The 13,551-nt window shown below is 38.7% G+C and overlaps 1 protein-coding gene across 1 annotated transcript in view; it reads left to right on the forward strand.

The window, feature by feature from the left end:
- Positions 1-12,010, forward strand: part of OPRM1 (opioid receptor mu 1) — a 13,882-nt gene extending 1,872 nt beyond the window's left edge. Inside the window, exons 2-3 of the mRNA XM_014523799.2 lie at positions 2,879-3,399; positions 11,972-12,010. Of these exons, the coding sequence (XP_014379285.2) occupies positions 2,879-3,399; positions 11,972-12,010 (560 nt within the window). The remainder of the gene's footprint in view (positions 1-2,878; positions 3,400-11,971) is intronic.
- Positions 12,011-13,551: the final 1,541 nt, after the last annotated feature.

Below are 13,551 nucleotides of genomic sequence, written 5' to 3' on the forward strand. Positions count from 1 at the left end.
GAAACGAAATCATGGGCATGATCCAGACCATGAACCAGCTCCATGGCACTCATATGGCCCATGACACACCTGTTCTAAGCAAAAACGCAACTTTACAAGGGAAGTAAAAAACAGAGGTAAAAGATAAAGAGAATGGAAAATAAGACTGGCAAAAGCAAGCCAGTTTATTAGTACTTCACACAATTTGATTACACAATGTTAGATTAAATTATTCAATGCTTGCTATGTGCCCAACTTCCTGTACACTACACACACACACACTTTGCAGGTGATAGAAATGTGTGTTGCTTTGTATTTTTTACTTAAGATATGTGACTGATTTCTAAACAGTTTTGTTCTGTATAGGTGAATACAAATGTATTATATTCAAAGAACTGTCAAATTATTATGTTTTGATAAGTTTTATTTATATTCTCTCTGTTAACACATAAGCACCTACAATACAACCCAGTTTTGCCTACTATTTCTTTGTGAAAATATTCTATTTTTATGACAGAGTTTATTTCCCCAATCATTGAACATGCATCCACTGATTTACAGTCACTGTATAAGCATTACATATCACATCTATGCCAACTTCACAATTTCTTTCTTATGAGTACACTATCAGGAAACATTATCCAACACTGCACAAGAGCTATGGAGAATACCTATCTGCATCATAATCTTTGTGATCTTAGAAGTAGCTCCAAGGCTAAAGGAGCCAAAATCCAGAGGTCTGATGCTTGTGCTGATGTAGAATTATCTTCTCTGGCTTCATTATCTTCATTTATATCTCTTTGTGACCTGAAAATAAAGATTAAACAAACAAATATATATATATATATATATATATATATATAAAATCTCAAGAACTGTTTACAACACAAGTCTAAAAGGTGAATATATGCTCCTAGAGAATACATGCATTATCAATTTGAGTTGACATAGTTAAGATAATTTAAACATGCAATAATTTAAACACACATGGTAACCATGCAGGTAAAGACAGAGAAAACAACAAACAAAAAACTATGACTACTGATAGAGAACAATATGGAAAATTTTATATTACCACTATTGAACTTATATTGATAAGCAGAATACTTTAATTTGGAGACTAACCTGTCCATTATATGCCGTGTGTTTTAAATTCACTAAGGCTTAAAGAAAATATTTCTAAAAATTAAATTAAATGACTTCCACTGCTTTAGAGCACATGCTCATACCATTCCCCCTTCATTCCCAACATTCAAAGAAATACATGTCTCAGAGGTAATCTAATTGACAGCATCCCTTCAAATCATTTCAATCAATGGGATTTCAGACGTGTATTATTAATTATCCCTTTTTCAATCAGATCACTGTAACTCTCTTATCTGCAGCTTCCCTAACACTTATCTTGTCTCCACTTCAAAGAAATGATCAGCAGCTAAATTAATCTCCTTTTGCCATTTTCTAATATGTCATGCACCTCTCTTCAAGGGTTCAGTCCTGCAAGTCCTATTTCAGGAGACCACACAGGAACAAACAAGTGCTGTCCTGAATAGAGATGCACTTGAACATATGGATGGTCAAATTGATTCCAGTGTACTTAAAAGTAAGCACATGGGAAAGCATGCAAGTCATCACCTTGCAGGACAGGGCAACTAACCTTTGACATCTTTTCACATAAAATTTAAACTTTGCCTGACTATGAAGGCACTCTTCCTACTACTCACCCCCTAGTATTCCTTGTCTCCTTTTCTCATCTTTATCTGCAGGTCTTTGTATACCTGGAAAATCATTTGTTGACAAACAGGCCGGTTGGACTCTCATTAGTAGAAATTTCCTCATTCATCATTGGGTCCCAGTTGACTGGTCACTTATGCTCTAAGGTTATCTTGGTCAAAGTTGACTACAGCACTATTCCTTTCCAAGGTCTTTCTTGAACATTTACCGGGTATAGACCATTAATCCCTAATGAAAATCAACCCCAGAGAATGGCATTATTCATCCAGATTCTCCATTACATTGAGCAGAGTCCTTTCTCAAAATTCCACCCAGGTTTGCAGTTTAGCTCTTCAGCCTAAGCATAGCAAGTAACACAAAAAAACATTGCATAGGACTCTAAAACAAATCCTACATTTCTTAAATAGCACAAGAAATACACAGGTACAAATGAATAAATTCTATATGCATTTCCCTACCTCCATCCCTGAGCTAAGGTCAGAATCTTCTAAAGAATCTTCTTTACTGCTCATGTATTTTCCTTCAAATGATGGAGACTTTAGCTAATCACACCACTGAAGAAGACACTTTCTGCTATGAAAATGAGACTCTCTCATTCCCTCTTTTGTCATAGGATGCTTCCACCTAAAGAGACAACCTTTAAGGTTTTGCCCTTAGTCTGGAAAATTATGCTCTCACTGCACGTAGTAAGAGTCTACATCCACTGTGGCCTCCTATCACAAACACAAATTTAGAAGTTGCACAGAGACAGATTCCCTAACTTATCATATCATCTCTCTTTTTCATTTCCCTTTAACTCCCAAACTTTCAAAATAGTGGTTAAACTTCCTCATTTCCTGGGTTTTATGCTGAAACTAAAAATTGATCCAACTTCAATTTATTACCTTTTGTCAAACATGAGCTGAGTTCCAAGTAATAAAATGCAAACTAGTACAGGGCTTGTTTTATTTTGGTTTGTAAATCTTAAGGTTAAACAAAATTCTTGAAATAGCATTACATGCCTCTTATGTGTGTGCTTGTGATAAAATACATTCTGCTTCCTTTTAGTTACTCATTTTATAGAATTGCATCAAATTGCTGTACAGTGTTGAAGAAAATAAAGACAAAAGGAAAAGCAATTGAAAAACTGAACTGCTCACTCTTCTCTGTCATTTTGTTTTTACTTTAGGCTCCATTGACTGCACGCTTACGTTCTCTCATCCATCTTGGTACTGGGAGAACCTGCTGAAAATCTGTGTTTTCATCTTTGCCTTCATCATGCCAGTCCTGATCATTACAGTGTGCTACGGCCTGATGATTTTACGCCTGAAGAGTGTCCGTATGCTATCTGGCTCCAAAGAAAAGGACAGGAACCTGAGGAGAATCACAAGAATGGTCCTTGTAGTGGTGGCGGTGTTCATAGTCTGCTGGACTCCCATCCATATTTATGTCATCATTAAAGCCTTGATCAATATTCCAGAAACTACTTTTCAAACTGTCTCCTGGCACTTTTGTATTGCTTTAGGGTATACAAATAGCTGCCTTAATCCAGTCCTTTATGCATTTCTAGATGAGAACTTCAAAAGATGTTTCAGAGAGTTCTGCATTCCCACTTCCTCAACAATTGAGCAACAAAACTCCACCAGAATCCGACAAAATACTCGTGAACATGCCTCCACTGCCAATACTGTGGATAGGACTAACCACCAGGTATGACTAGCAGTGGAGATGTCATCTCTGGATTCAGGCCTTCCTCTTGGAGATGACATGTATTCTGAAGTTACAGTCTCTACTGCTGTATAGGTATCAGAAGGTCAACATGCCTTCCGAATGATCTTTAGAGCTGGTGTACACATACACAGAGAGCCTAATCCCGTGAGATGCCAAGCACTCTCAATTCTCTTTGAAGTCTCTGAACAAAGGGGTTCTCAGAAGTACTTTGTGGGATCAGGCCCAATGTGTGTGCATACAGACAGCATGTCAGAGAAAGAGAGACAAAGTATGATTCTTACTGATGCAATGTTTGCAATTGTTGAACTTTCTAGAACTGACTGATGAATGATAGACTGTTATGGACTCCATTAGTACACAGCAGGAGACAAGGGTGGGCTCAGAAATATACCCCATCTTCCTCCCATTTTAAAAGTGACAGGCAGGTGGGTTGTGGGGGAAGGAGGGAGGGATTGAGTTTGCACCCTTTTCTGCTTCTTTATGTTATACAAAGAAGGCTTGAAGGGCATGTTTGTCCTAAAAGATCCTGTAGAAAACCAGGGCTTGTTCACATGCACTTTTTGCTATTTTGGCACTTTTTTACCAATATAGTTATGTAAGAACCCCTATCATATGCCTATAAATGCACCATAAATTGGCATTGGTTCCTTTCTTAATCCATACCAGTATAAAGTCCTTCGTGACAACATGATTGTATCCATATTAGGGAGGGCTTTAAATTGCAAATATATTTAGAGAACAGCTTTTCTTTGCAGTCAATGCACTAAAAAGTCCAAAGATTTATGACATTGCAGGCACCCTAAGGAAGAGACTTTTATTCAAGCTGTTTATTATCAGCTGCTCTGTAAAAGAAAGTTCACTAAGCCTCACCAACTCTTTCAAGGGTTCTCTTCACAGAAAGCGCCATGAGTTAGACCAACCCTCCCAACCCAACAAACATTCGCTGTTGGATGGACCATCGAGCCTCACTTTGGAGCTGATCCAGCAAGAGAGGTTGCGTGTCTGTGGCCTGTTCCCATAGCCCTGCCTTGCCCTCTCCCAGCTGTGGTGCTGTCTCAGGATGGGAGGGGGAGAAACTAGGGAAGAGAGGTCCATTGTGGTGTTTGTCCAGCCTTTGGTGGAGGTGGGGGGGGCAGGTGGATTGGAGCCCCCCCCATAAGGATTGGAGGCCCAGTCTTGTTGTGGGGGGCTTCAGTCCACCTGCCCCCACCCTCCAGCACAGGCTGGGCAAACCCCAGACAGAACTCCTTCTCCTCCCTTCCCCCACTTCCATCCCAAAGACAGTACTAGGGATGGGACTGAGTTGCATCAGCCCTGCCCTGCTCCCTGGCACACACTAACAGAAGTTAATGAAGGTGCTCTGCTTTGGAGCACCTTCATATGAACCCTCATGTAATAAGGGTTCATTTGTATGAGATTAGGCACTTATTAAAGCTCTCTGCTGCTGTACAGTTCTGTCAGTGCATGGCTGTAGAGTGCTTTCAGTGGGTGATTGCATGAAAAACCATCACTTCTGTCAGCACCCCAAGTGAGCCTTGTATAAATCTCTCTCAGATGCCATTTCAACCACAAAATTAGTTATCCTGTGGAGATACTGAATTAAATTGGCTGGCTGAAAGAAGCAGTTCCACTTACATTCAGTGTGTGTATGCAATTAAAACAAAGCAATATACTCTGGTGCATATCACACTGGAGTTTATTGCTCTCAGGCACTGCATTTACACATGCTCCCAGGACTGCAGCACTGGAGTAGACTCAGCTGGCAGGGTGCCCAGGGATCAGCTTGCCAGGCATAAAAAATGGTAGTGATATCAGAAGAGAGGAAAAAGAAAGAAGGAACAGTGCTAGAGAAGATGAGGAAGGGATTATTGTATATCTATCCTCAGCATTTTCCTTCACCAGACACTGACACCTACCTACTAAATTCTGGCCTGTGAAATGGAACAGAATGTGAGCAATTCTGATATACACCTCTCCAATAGAACTGCCAAGAGCATCCTCTCTTTATCTATGTATTTACTTTGTGTAGTTAATGTGTATTGGACAGGTTCTGCCTTGACTTACGTTTTTATAACTCTCAGTGAAATCAGTAGTAGTTTTTTGCATATATCTGAAGGCATGATTGTCCTTCAGGACTGGTATCCAGTGCAATGCCAGCTGTCACAGTGCAGGATGCATAAGCAGCTTCTCTACTTGGAGATGCTCAAACTTATTTTTAACCCAAAAAAATCTTTCTAAATGCCTGTGTCATGCCCATCTTTAGATACCATTTTTACTATTAGGTATACTTATTACAACAGGACCTATAGCCAAGCAAGAATAGAGGTACATTGGATTAAGGCAAGGGTGCTCAACCCTCAGTCCATGGGCCAAATTCAGCTCCCAACCCATGGAAGCCCCATGTCATCCAACCCATGGGGCTTCCCAGGGGTCCATGGAGAGCCCCATGGGCCATGGCCCTGCACACTAAATTGGGTGCATGGGGTCCAATCCCAGTGCATGGGGCCAAATGGGCCCTGATTCCAACTTTTGGGGGCCAACCAAGGATGCCTGGAACCAATCCAGGCATGCAGGCCCAGAACGCAGGGTTAAATTAGGCCCACAGACTGGGCTAATCAGTTTACAGAGTAGCAAATGGTTCCTGCCCTAAAGATCTAAAAAATTAAACAGATGAGAATGAGGGAGTGGTGGAAGAAAGAAGCGGAGTGAACTACATGGTGGCAGAAAACATTGTGTTAGTTCCATCCATTTGAGGATGGGGGGAGATGGGATTCTAGATCTAGTTATGAGAAGATAAGCTAAAGGGAAACAGAAGTGAATAGAGAGAGGAAATAGAAAGGAAGGGAACTGGGGACAGGGAAGTCAGATGTGGAATGGAAGTTGAGATGGTGAAGTAGTGTAGGGAGAGGGTTGTAGCAAACAGCCAGTCACCATGAGCATAGAAGGTCCAGTCAGAACTGGAGACAGTTCTTTGAACATCTAGAGGTTTTCTTTGTCTGCTTCTGCAGCTGTTTTTACTAGCTGGACTTTCTGGTTGGTTCCTCTATATGGTCGTCTACAAGGACATATGCTAACCTTAAGAAGGCACCATCTTGGTCTTAGTGCCTCTGGAATGCTGGCAGGATCTCACCTGAACAATTTTAAGTCTGGAAGGTGCTGGAGGAAGAAGTAACCTTGAATGGTTTCCATTTTATCAATTCCCCACTGTGCCGCAGTTTCTGAATTGGCTGCTTCCGCTATTGTACATTATGCTTTTTTCCAGCCATGCATTTTGACTGTTGACCCAACTGCAATCTGAAAAGAAAACAATATCACTAGCTTATGTTCAAGAGTACCAATATATATAGGCCATTAAGCCAAATACATTTTCACAATTTAGAGAAAGTCCTTGGAAAATATTGACCAAGTCTTCGCATTGCCCACTAATATCAATGAAAATCAAAACCACTCAGCACCTCAACAGGCCTGGGCCTATCCAAAGTAGCTGAAACATTTTACACAACCATTCAGTGCATGCAATGGCAATTATATTTCCTGTTAATGTGAAAGCAAAAAAGAAAACAACACCTTACACAAGATGAGTATTATAGTTTATAATATGCTAGGTGGGCACTTTGGGTTTTTGATATTACCATTAACGCTCATATATATAAGGGTTATGGTTTATTTGATGATTATGGGATTTTAGAATTGAGTTCCCCAGGCCAAAATTAGCATTGATTTCAATTTAAAGTTTGAATAGCACTTTCCTAGTATTTATAAAACCTGAAAAAGAAAGAAGAAATGCTTTTAGCCAAAAATAAGTATAGAATTACAAGGCTTATGAAATCAAGGGAAATAGCAGGGTCACTGTGGGCCTGATCACTAAATGACAGTGTCATTACATGAAGTGGGAGTTTTTGCCAAGAACACACGATAGAAGAAATATATTTGTTCTTCACTGTCATAACCAGTCATGGTCATAGTCTGTTACTTTTATTTTGAACTATTCTTATTTCCAGTCTTCTTTCCATCTCTAGTAAACTGTTTAGACTTATCATTTTGACCAAATCTGATTTTGTCCAGCAATTGAACTACTCAAATGTAGACGTCATAGATTTTCTTTTATATATGTTTTATATATCATGCCATTTATTGTGCATAAGATTTGCAGCATCCTTGATGTACATTTTCAATATATCACACAATATCAAGGAAGCTAAAGTGCAAGAAAATAGATCCTGTCAGCAGTTTCATCCAGTTGGAGCTAGCTATTTTCAGAGTTTACCCATTTTGACTTGCAACAAAGATCATGTTCTTCTGTCTTCTTTAAGTGCATTTTACAGGTAGAACATTTGGCTAACAATAAAGCTTTAAAGGTTTAAAGTTTGAAAGTTTCAATCATAACACCCAAAATTTTGGATACCACATTTTTGGGTGCTGCTCTTGAGATACCATAGGTTTGAATTTCAGAGTGTCATGAGGACCTACGGCTTCCACTGTGGACATTTAGAACTTCTGATAATCAAATACAAGGCAATTAAAGCCAAAAGCATAAAAATGAAAACTGAGCGAAGTCTTCTGAAAAGGTTCCTGTCTATCACTTAAGACCAATAACTTAGCTGTTCTGATATCAGAGTGATAAGGATGGTTTACAAACTTTGATGAATTAAGTCAAAATGAATTTATCAAAATGAATTGTAGTTTGCTGGATCCTGAAATCACTATTATTAAAACATTGTTCATTAACAGCTTTTTTATATTAAGATATATAGCAATAGCAAAAAAAAAAAAAAGACCAGTAATTCTTTTTTTTCTGTAACAGTGGAAATATATTCAATCAGGTTTTAACCTAGAAAACAGGCTTATGCAGATAGTGTCCACACACCTGGAGAAAAAGCTGTTGTAAAATATTTAAGTTATAATTTTATCTGAAAATAGGCCTGTCTCTATTGGCTTCAAGAAAAGGTTTGTCATTTAGACCAGTCGAGTGCCTAGTTCTCTGTTTGTAATCCATACCTGCACTAGATCAGAAAATTCCAAGGTGCAATCAATGTGATGCAATGAACTCCAGTGCATATTGTGCCAGGGTTTATTTCTCCCCAGCACCACATTTATACATGTGTCTGGGACTGCAGCATGTCGAGCCAGGTCAGAACAGCCCCAGTTGCCAGGGGGCCCAGGGGACCTAAGGGGTCAGTCTGGAGCTGCTCCGACCCATCTCAACTTTCTGCAGAGAGGCTGGCTAGAGCACAAGGGTGCTCCAGTGCCAGGCTAGCTAGCAGGCAGCACCCACACTGAAGCACCCTCATGCCCCAGCCAGTCCTGTCAGCATCTACATGTGTGTTGCTACACCCTAAAGAATGCCACTATAGGATAGTACTTGTGTCTATAAGCACTAACCTAAAGCAGAATTAATTAGTTTACTGTAGCCAAATACGGCTGAGACTTTACTGTGGAGCTAATTAATCAATACCACAGCAAACATCTCAGGTAGATGTGCCTCCAGAGTATTTTAAAGGTGAGCAGTCTCATTTTACAAATGGAGTTTTCTAGGATTTCACCATTCTCCTTTTATTTTAATTCCCTCATTACCTACACATAACTGTGAAAGTGCACTTGTTCTATTCCATGCATTGTTACTCTCAAGGAAACTAATATATAGCAAGCTTCATTTTACACCAAAGAGATTTTAATAAGGTTACCTCAAAGCCTATAATTCCATACTTCAGTCACTAAAACATGGAGTATGATGCTTCCACTCCCAGGGCATATCTACATGAGACATTTACTACATAGTTGACTAATTAACTGTTCAGTAAACATCTCAGCATCTACACATGTGCCCCTATTAGGGTACATAAAACTAATAATCTCCATAGCAGGGGAGTACTTGTATTGCACAGAGTGCGGCTTTTTTGTGCATAGCAATGCATGTGTAGATGCTGATCATTTTGCTGGGGCAGGAGGATGCTTGCAGTAGCGGCTTTAGGGGAGGGCAAACTGGGCAACTGCCCAGAGCCCCACACTTGATGGGGCCCAAATCTTTTGGGGGGTAAATTTTTTGCAAGGAAGTAGCTCTATTTGCATTTTAATACTTGACTATTTATTTAATTCTCCCAAAGAATATTAAAAAGATCCATAATACAACTGTGGTGGGTTAATATTTACCTGAGTACATACCTCTAAGGGGCCCCAAGTGACTGTCTTGCCCAGGGCCCCAACAACCATAAAGCCACCACTGGTGCTTGAGTGCCAGGGCTGCATACTTACTGGCTATCCCCATGCTGAAGCACCCTCATGCCCCAGCCATCCCTTCTGCAGCACATTGAGCTGGGCTGGCAGGCTGACCTACAAGGACCCCTGCCCACTGGGGCTGCTCTGACCAGGCTCCACAACTATGCATGAATAAACTCTGGAACTAATTGCTCTGAAGTTATTTGCTCCCAGGTACACATTCAAACAGCACACCCAGAAGCAAAAACCTCCAGAACAATAAACTCCGGAGTTTATTCATGTGCACTAATTGAACATGTAGAGGCACCCCAAGAGTCTGCATGCCATTGCATCATTTCCAGCTTTTATAAGCCAGACAAGCCTCTGTCATTTCCCTCCTCCTATATTACTTTGTACCATTGTGAAACAACTGCTTAATATTACATTTATAAATGTAGTATTATAAATCAGGATAGGGGAATGAAATGCATCTAGAGGGATAACTTGGCCCTACTGTAAAGGCAAATGGACATGTTTACACTATAAACAGAAATGTACTTCAAGAACAATGGAGCATTGCTTATCTAACAGAATAGATGCTTAAAAAACGTTTTTGTCAGACCAGTGACATTTTTGTGACTATATCTTTAATGCTAAATTCAACAGCTCCTTGAAACTGAGATATATTCCATAGCTATTATATATAGGAGTGTTGTACACATCAGAATCCTTTATAAATTAGGGGAAAATGAAATCAATATTAAATTAAACAAGGAGGACTGGACCTGAGTAGCTGTTTTACAGAAATGCACAAAACTGCTACAGCTGGTTTTCTTAATTGTGACACAAGATAAACACGAAGCAGGAAACATACAGTACTTGTTCACTGGTGTATGAAAAAGTGGAAACCTCTCCTGTTCATCTAATCCATGAAAATTAGGGATGAGCCTGAACCAGAAAAATTATTTTGGATCTATTGTTCCCTAAAGCAAAAGGATGTTTAAATCTGAGGATTATGGTTCAGACTAATTTTGAACAGAAATACATTTCCCCCACAGATTGCAAAAAAGTACTAAATACAACCTGCAAAATTATGATGCAGCTGAACATGATTTTGAGTTCTGCTTTTACCTCAGATGAAATCTTTTTCTAAACCAGAGTTTATAGTAAAATCTTCCCTGTTAGCAGGAAAGCAATGCTTTGCCTTCTGTCTTCAATTTACATAAGTAGCATTGCCCCAAGGCTGCCCATGTTTCATGGTTGATGCAGAGGGAATTTTTCTGCTCATTTCAATCTAGTTTAACGAGTAGTTTTAACCTAATCTGGCTCCCTACTTTCTGAGTCACAAAACTTTCCATTTCAAGCATTTCTTCTGGATTCCAACTTACTATAACAATGAATAATACAGCCTATTGTCAGGGGGCAGGAAAAGTTCAGTGGTTTTCAAGTGGGGAAAAAATTGCCATGATTTACTGTTTAAAATGTATGTACAGTACTTCTACTCAGGGGGGATTTAATAAGAAGAAAATATATGTGTCATGTGCATGCAGCATAGGAAGTTTAATTGGGTGTAATTTAATTCCTGTCTTCAATTTCAAGCTGAATTGTCAGACAATTAAATAGGAATTTGAAAAGTTTCAAGTCCTACTGTGGACACACACTTTTCTGATACAATAAGAAGCAAAAAGTCTTAGGAACAGATACCCCTACATCATATGTAATAGTAATGTTTCAGTGATGGCTGCATAAAAGGTAGAGGAGGACTGAAATCATTCTGTACTGGAATCATTCTGTAATAAAATGTACCTAGGATTTGCACCATGAACACAAAGCAACCATTATGTGTGGTATGTTATGTATTCTAGTGTAGATGTGGTAGCATAGCTATGACATGGAGAAAATATATTATCTTCTGTTTAAAACAATATTTTGGGCCAAATATTTAGCTTGTGTAAAAGGGTAGAGAACAACTGAATTCAATGGCTCTAGATCAGTTCATACCAAGTGAAGCTCTGACCCACTTGAGTAGAAATGGAATTGAATTCAAATGGAAGAACTCCTCTTCTTTTGAAATCAGAATCAGATCAATTAGGAATGCATGCTTTTTACTTTTAAAATGTTGTCATATATTCCTAAAGCTGCGAGTACCTTTTCCATGCCAATTTTTTCTGCCTTATGATGTTTTATGATGTAAAAGTAAACATGCTTGCTTTCTCACAAAAGCTATCTGTTCAGCTTTGTGCAGTGGAATAATTGCAGCAAATGCTAGGTAAAATCACCCCAAAAGATTTTCAGAAACACATGGGAGGGGAAATCAGTGTATTGCTCATTGTATCTGCAATTTCTTTCCTTTCAGTTGGAACTTCTGGAAGCTGAAACTACACCACAGCCGTGACAGGGTCTCCTGCTGCATGGCCTTCAAGGCAGTTACAAACCAGTGCCAGAATATGTCTGTACAGTTTGCTCTAGGACTGTGTAGGAGACCCTCTTTCCCCCCACAAGAAAAGTGCCTGCTTTTAAGATCCATCAAAATGATTTGCCTTTTTGGCAACTCTGCATTCTGTGTTATAGAAGCATGAAAACTAATAGCAAGCAGAGTCAGAAAACATGAGGGTTACAGTGCTTCATTGTATAAAACGTATTTGCTTATGAGAAAAAAAAATATATATCTACACATATGTCTAAAATACCAGTGTTGTACACTAGTGAGGTCAGACAGCCATAATTTTTGCTCTGGCTAGTTTTAGTAGCATAAGACAGGTTGGAAGCAAAAGCTCAAATAGAAAGACAGGTATAGCTTGCTAAATGGAGGTGATCTTCTAATATAGGATATCTAATATGCTTGAGGAGACTTTGTAATACTGTTAAGCTAAAAAAATGTTTCAAAGGGTAGTTTCCTGTACAGGTTATATTACAACTGTTCTTCATGCATCAGTTTACATCATGGCCTTCTCATCAGAAAATTACCATTTATGGGGTCAGCTGGAGACTAGCAGTTAAATGGAAAAGAATTCTTTCAGTGCTCACTTAAATAACCCAAGCTTTCACCTTCTCACATACAAGATTTTACCAGAAAAACAGGTGGAAAGCAAAGACTGTAAACAGTTGGAAAGGTTTGATGTGTCTTCATGTTGTTATTGCTAGTGAAGTAGATCCAAAAAGGACTGCAATTCTTTCTGTAAATTCCCTGTGAATATCCGCATGTGCATTTCAATCCTGTCAGAACTAGCATAGAGTGTATTTACATCCACATTTAACAGGTATTTCTAGTTTCAATTTTGCAATTAGCAACACTTCAGACTTAAGCGACAAGTCATTTTTTTGTAAAGCACTTTGAAATCCTTCAGGATGAAAAGAGCTATAGAAAATGTAAGTCATCATTATTTCATCTGTGAAGTGCTTTTAAGCAAATAGAGAAAACTCTTGAAGTCTTTTTTTAAGGAAAATAACATTTTTCAATGAAATTATTTTTTTTAATCGAGTCCATAACATGTTGCTTTTCTAATTAATGTAAGAAAATTCTAACCTGTATCTCCATTTTGTATAGGCTGATAAAGCACTTTAAAGTTTACAAAAGAAACACTGTATAGAAGCAATTACCACATTAAGTGTTCCTCTGATATAAAAGATAGAAAAATCCATGTAGATAACTTCTGGTAATATATGGTATTTTCTAGCCTCTGTTTGGTATTTGCTGTGTAATTAAATGGTCAGCAGTTCACCCAGAAGGCAAAAAGTGCTTAGATGAGTTTCTGTACATTCTAAAATAAAATCTTACGAAATATTTATGTTTATTCCTGTTACTGTATTTCTTTCTCTCTCTCTCTCAAAATTAAAGCTCATTTAAACATGTTTACATCAAAGAATAGTCCTTTATTTCTTCAGTGAATACTATGATAAAGACTGTGGGGCAAATCCTCTGCTACTGGAAATAAG

This window comes from Alligator sinensis, unplaced genomic scaffold, assembly GCF_000455745.1.
Source record: "Alligator sinensis unplaced genomic scaffold, ASM45574v1 scaffold1093_1, whole genome shotgun sequence".
NCBI classification, from domain to species: Eukaryota; Metazoa; Chordata; order Crocodylia; family Alligatoridae; genus Alligator; species Alligator sinensis.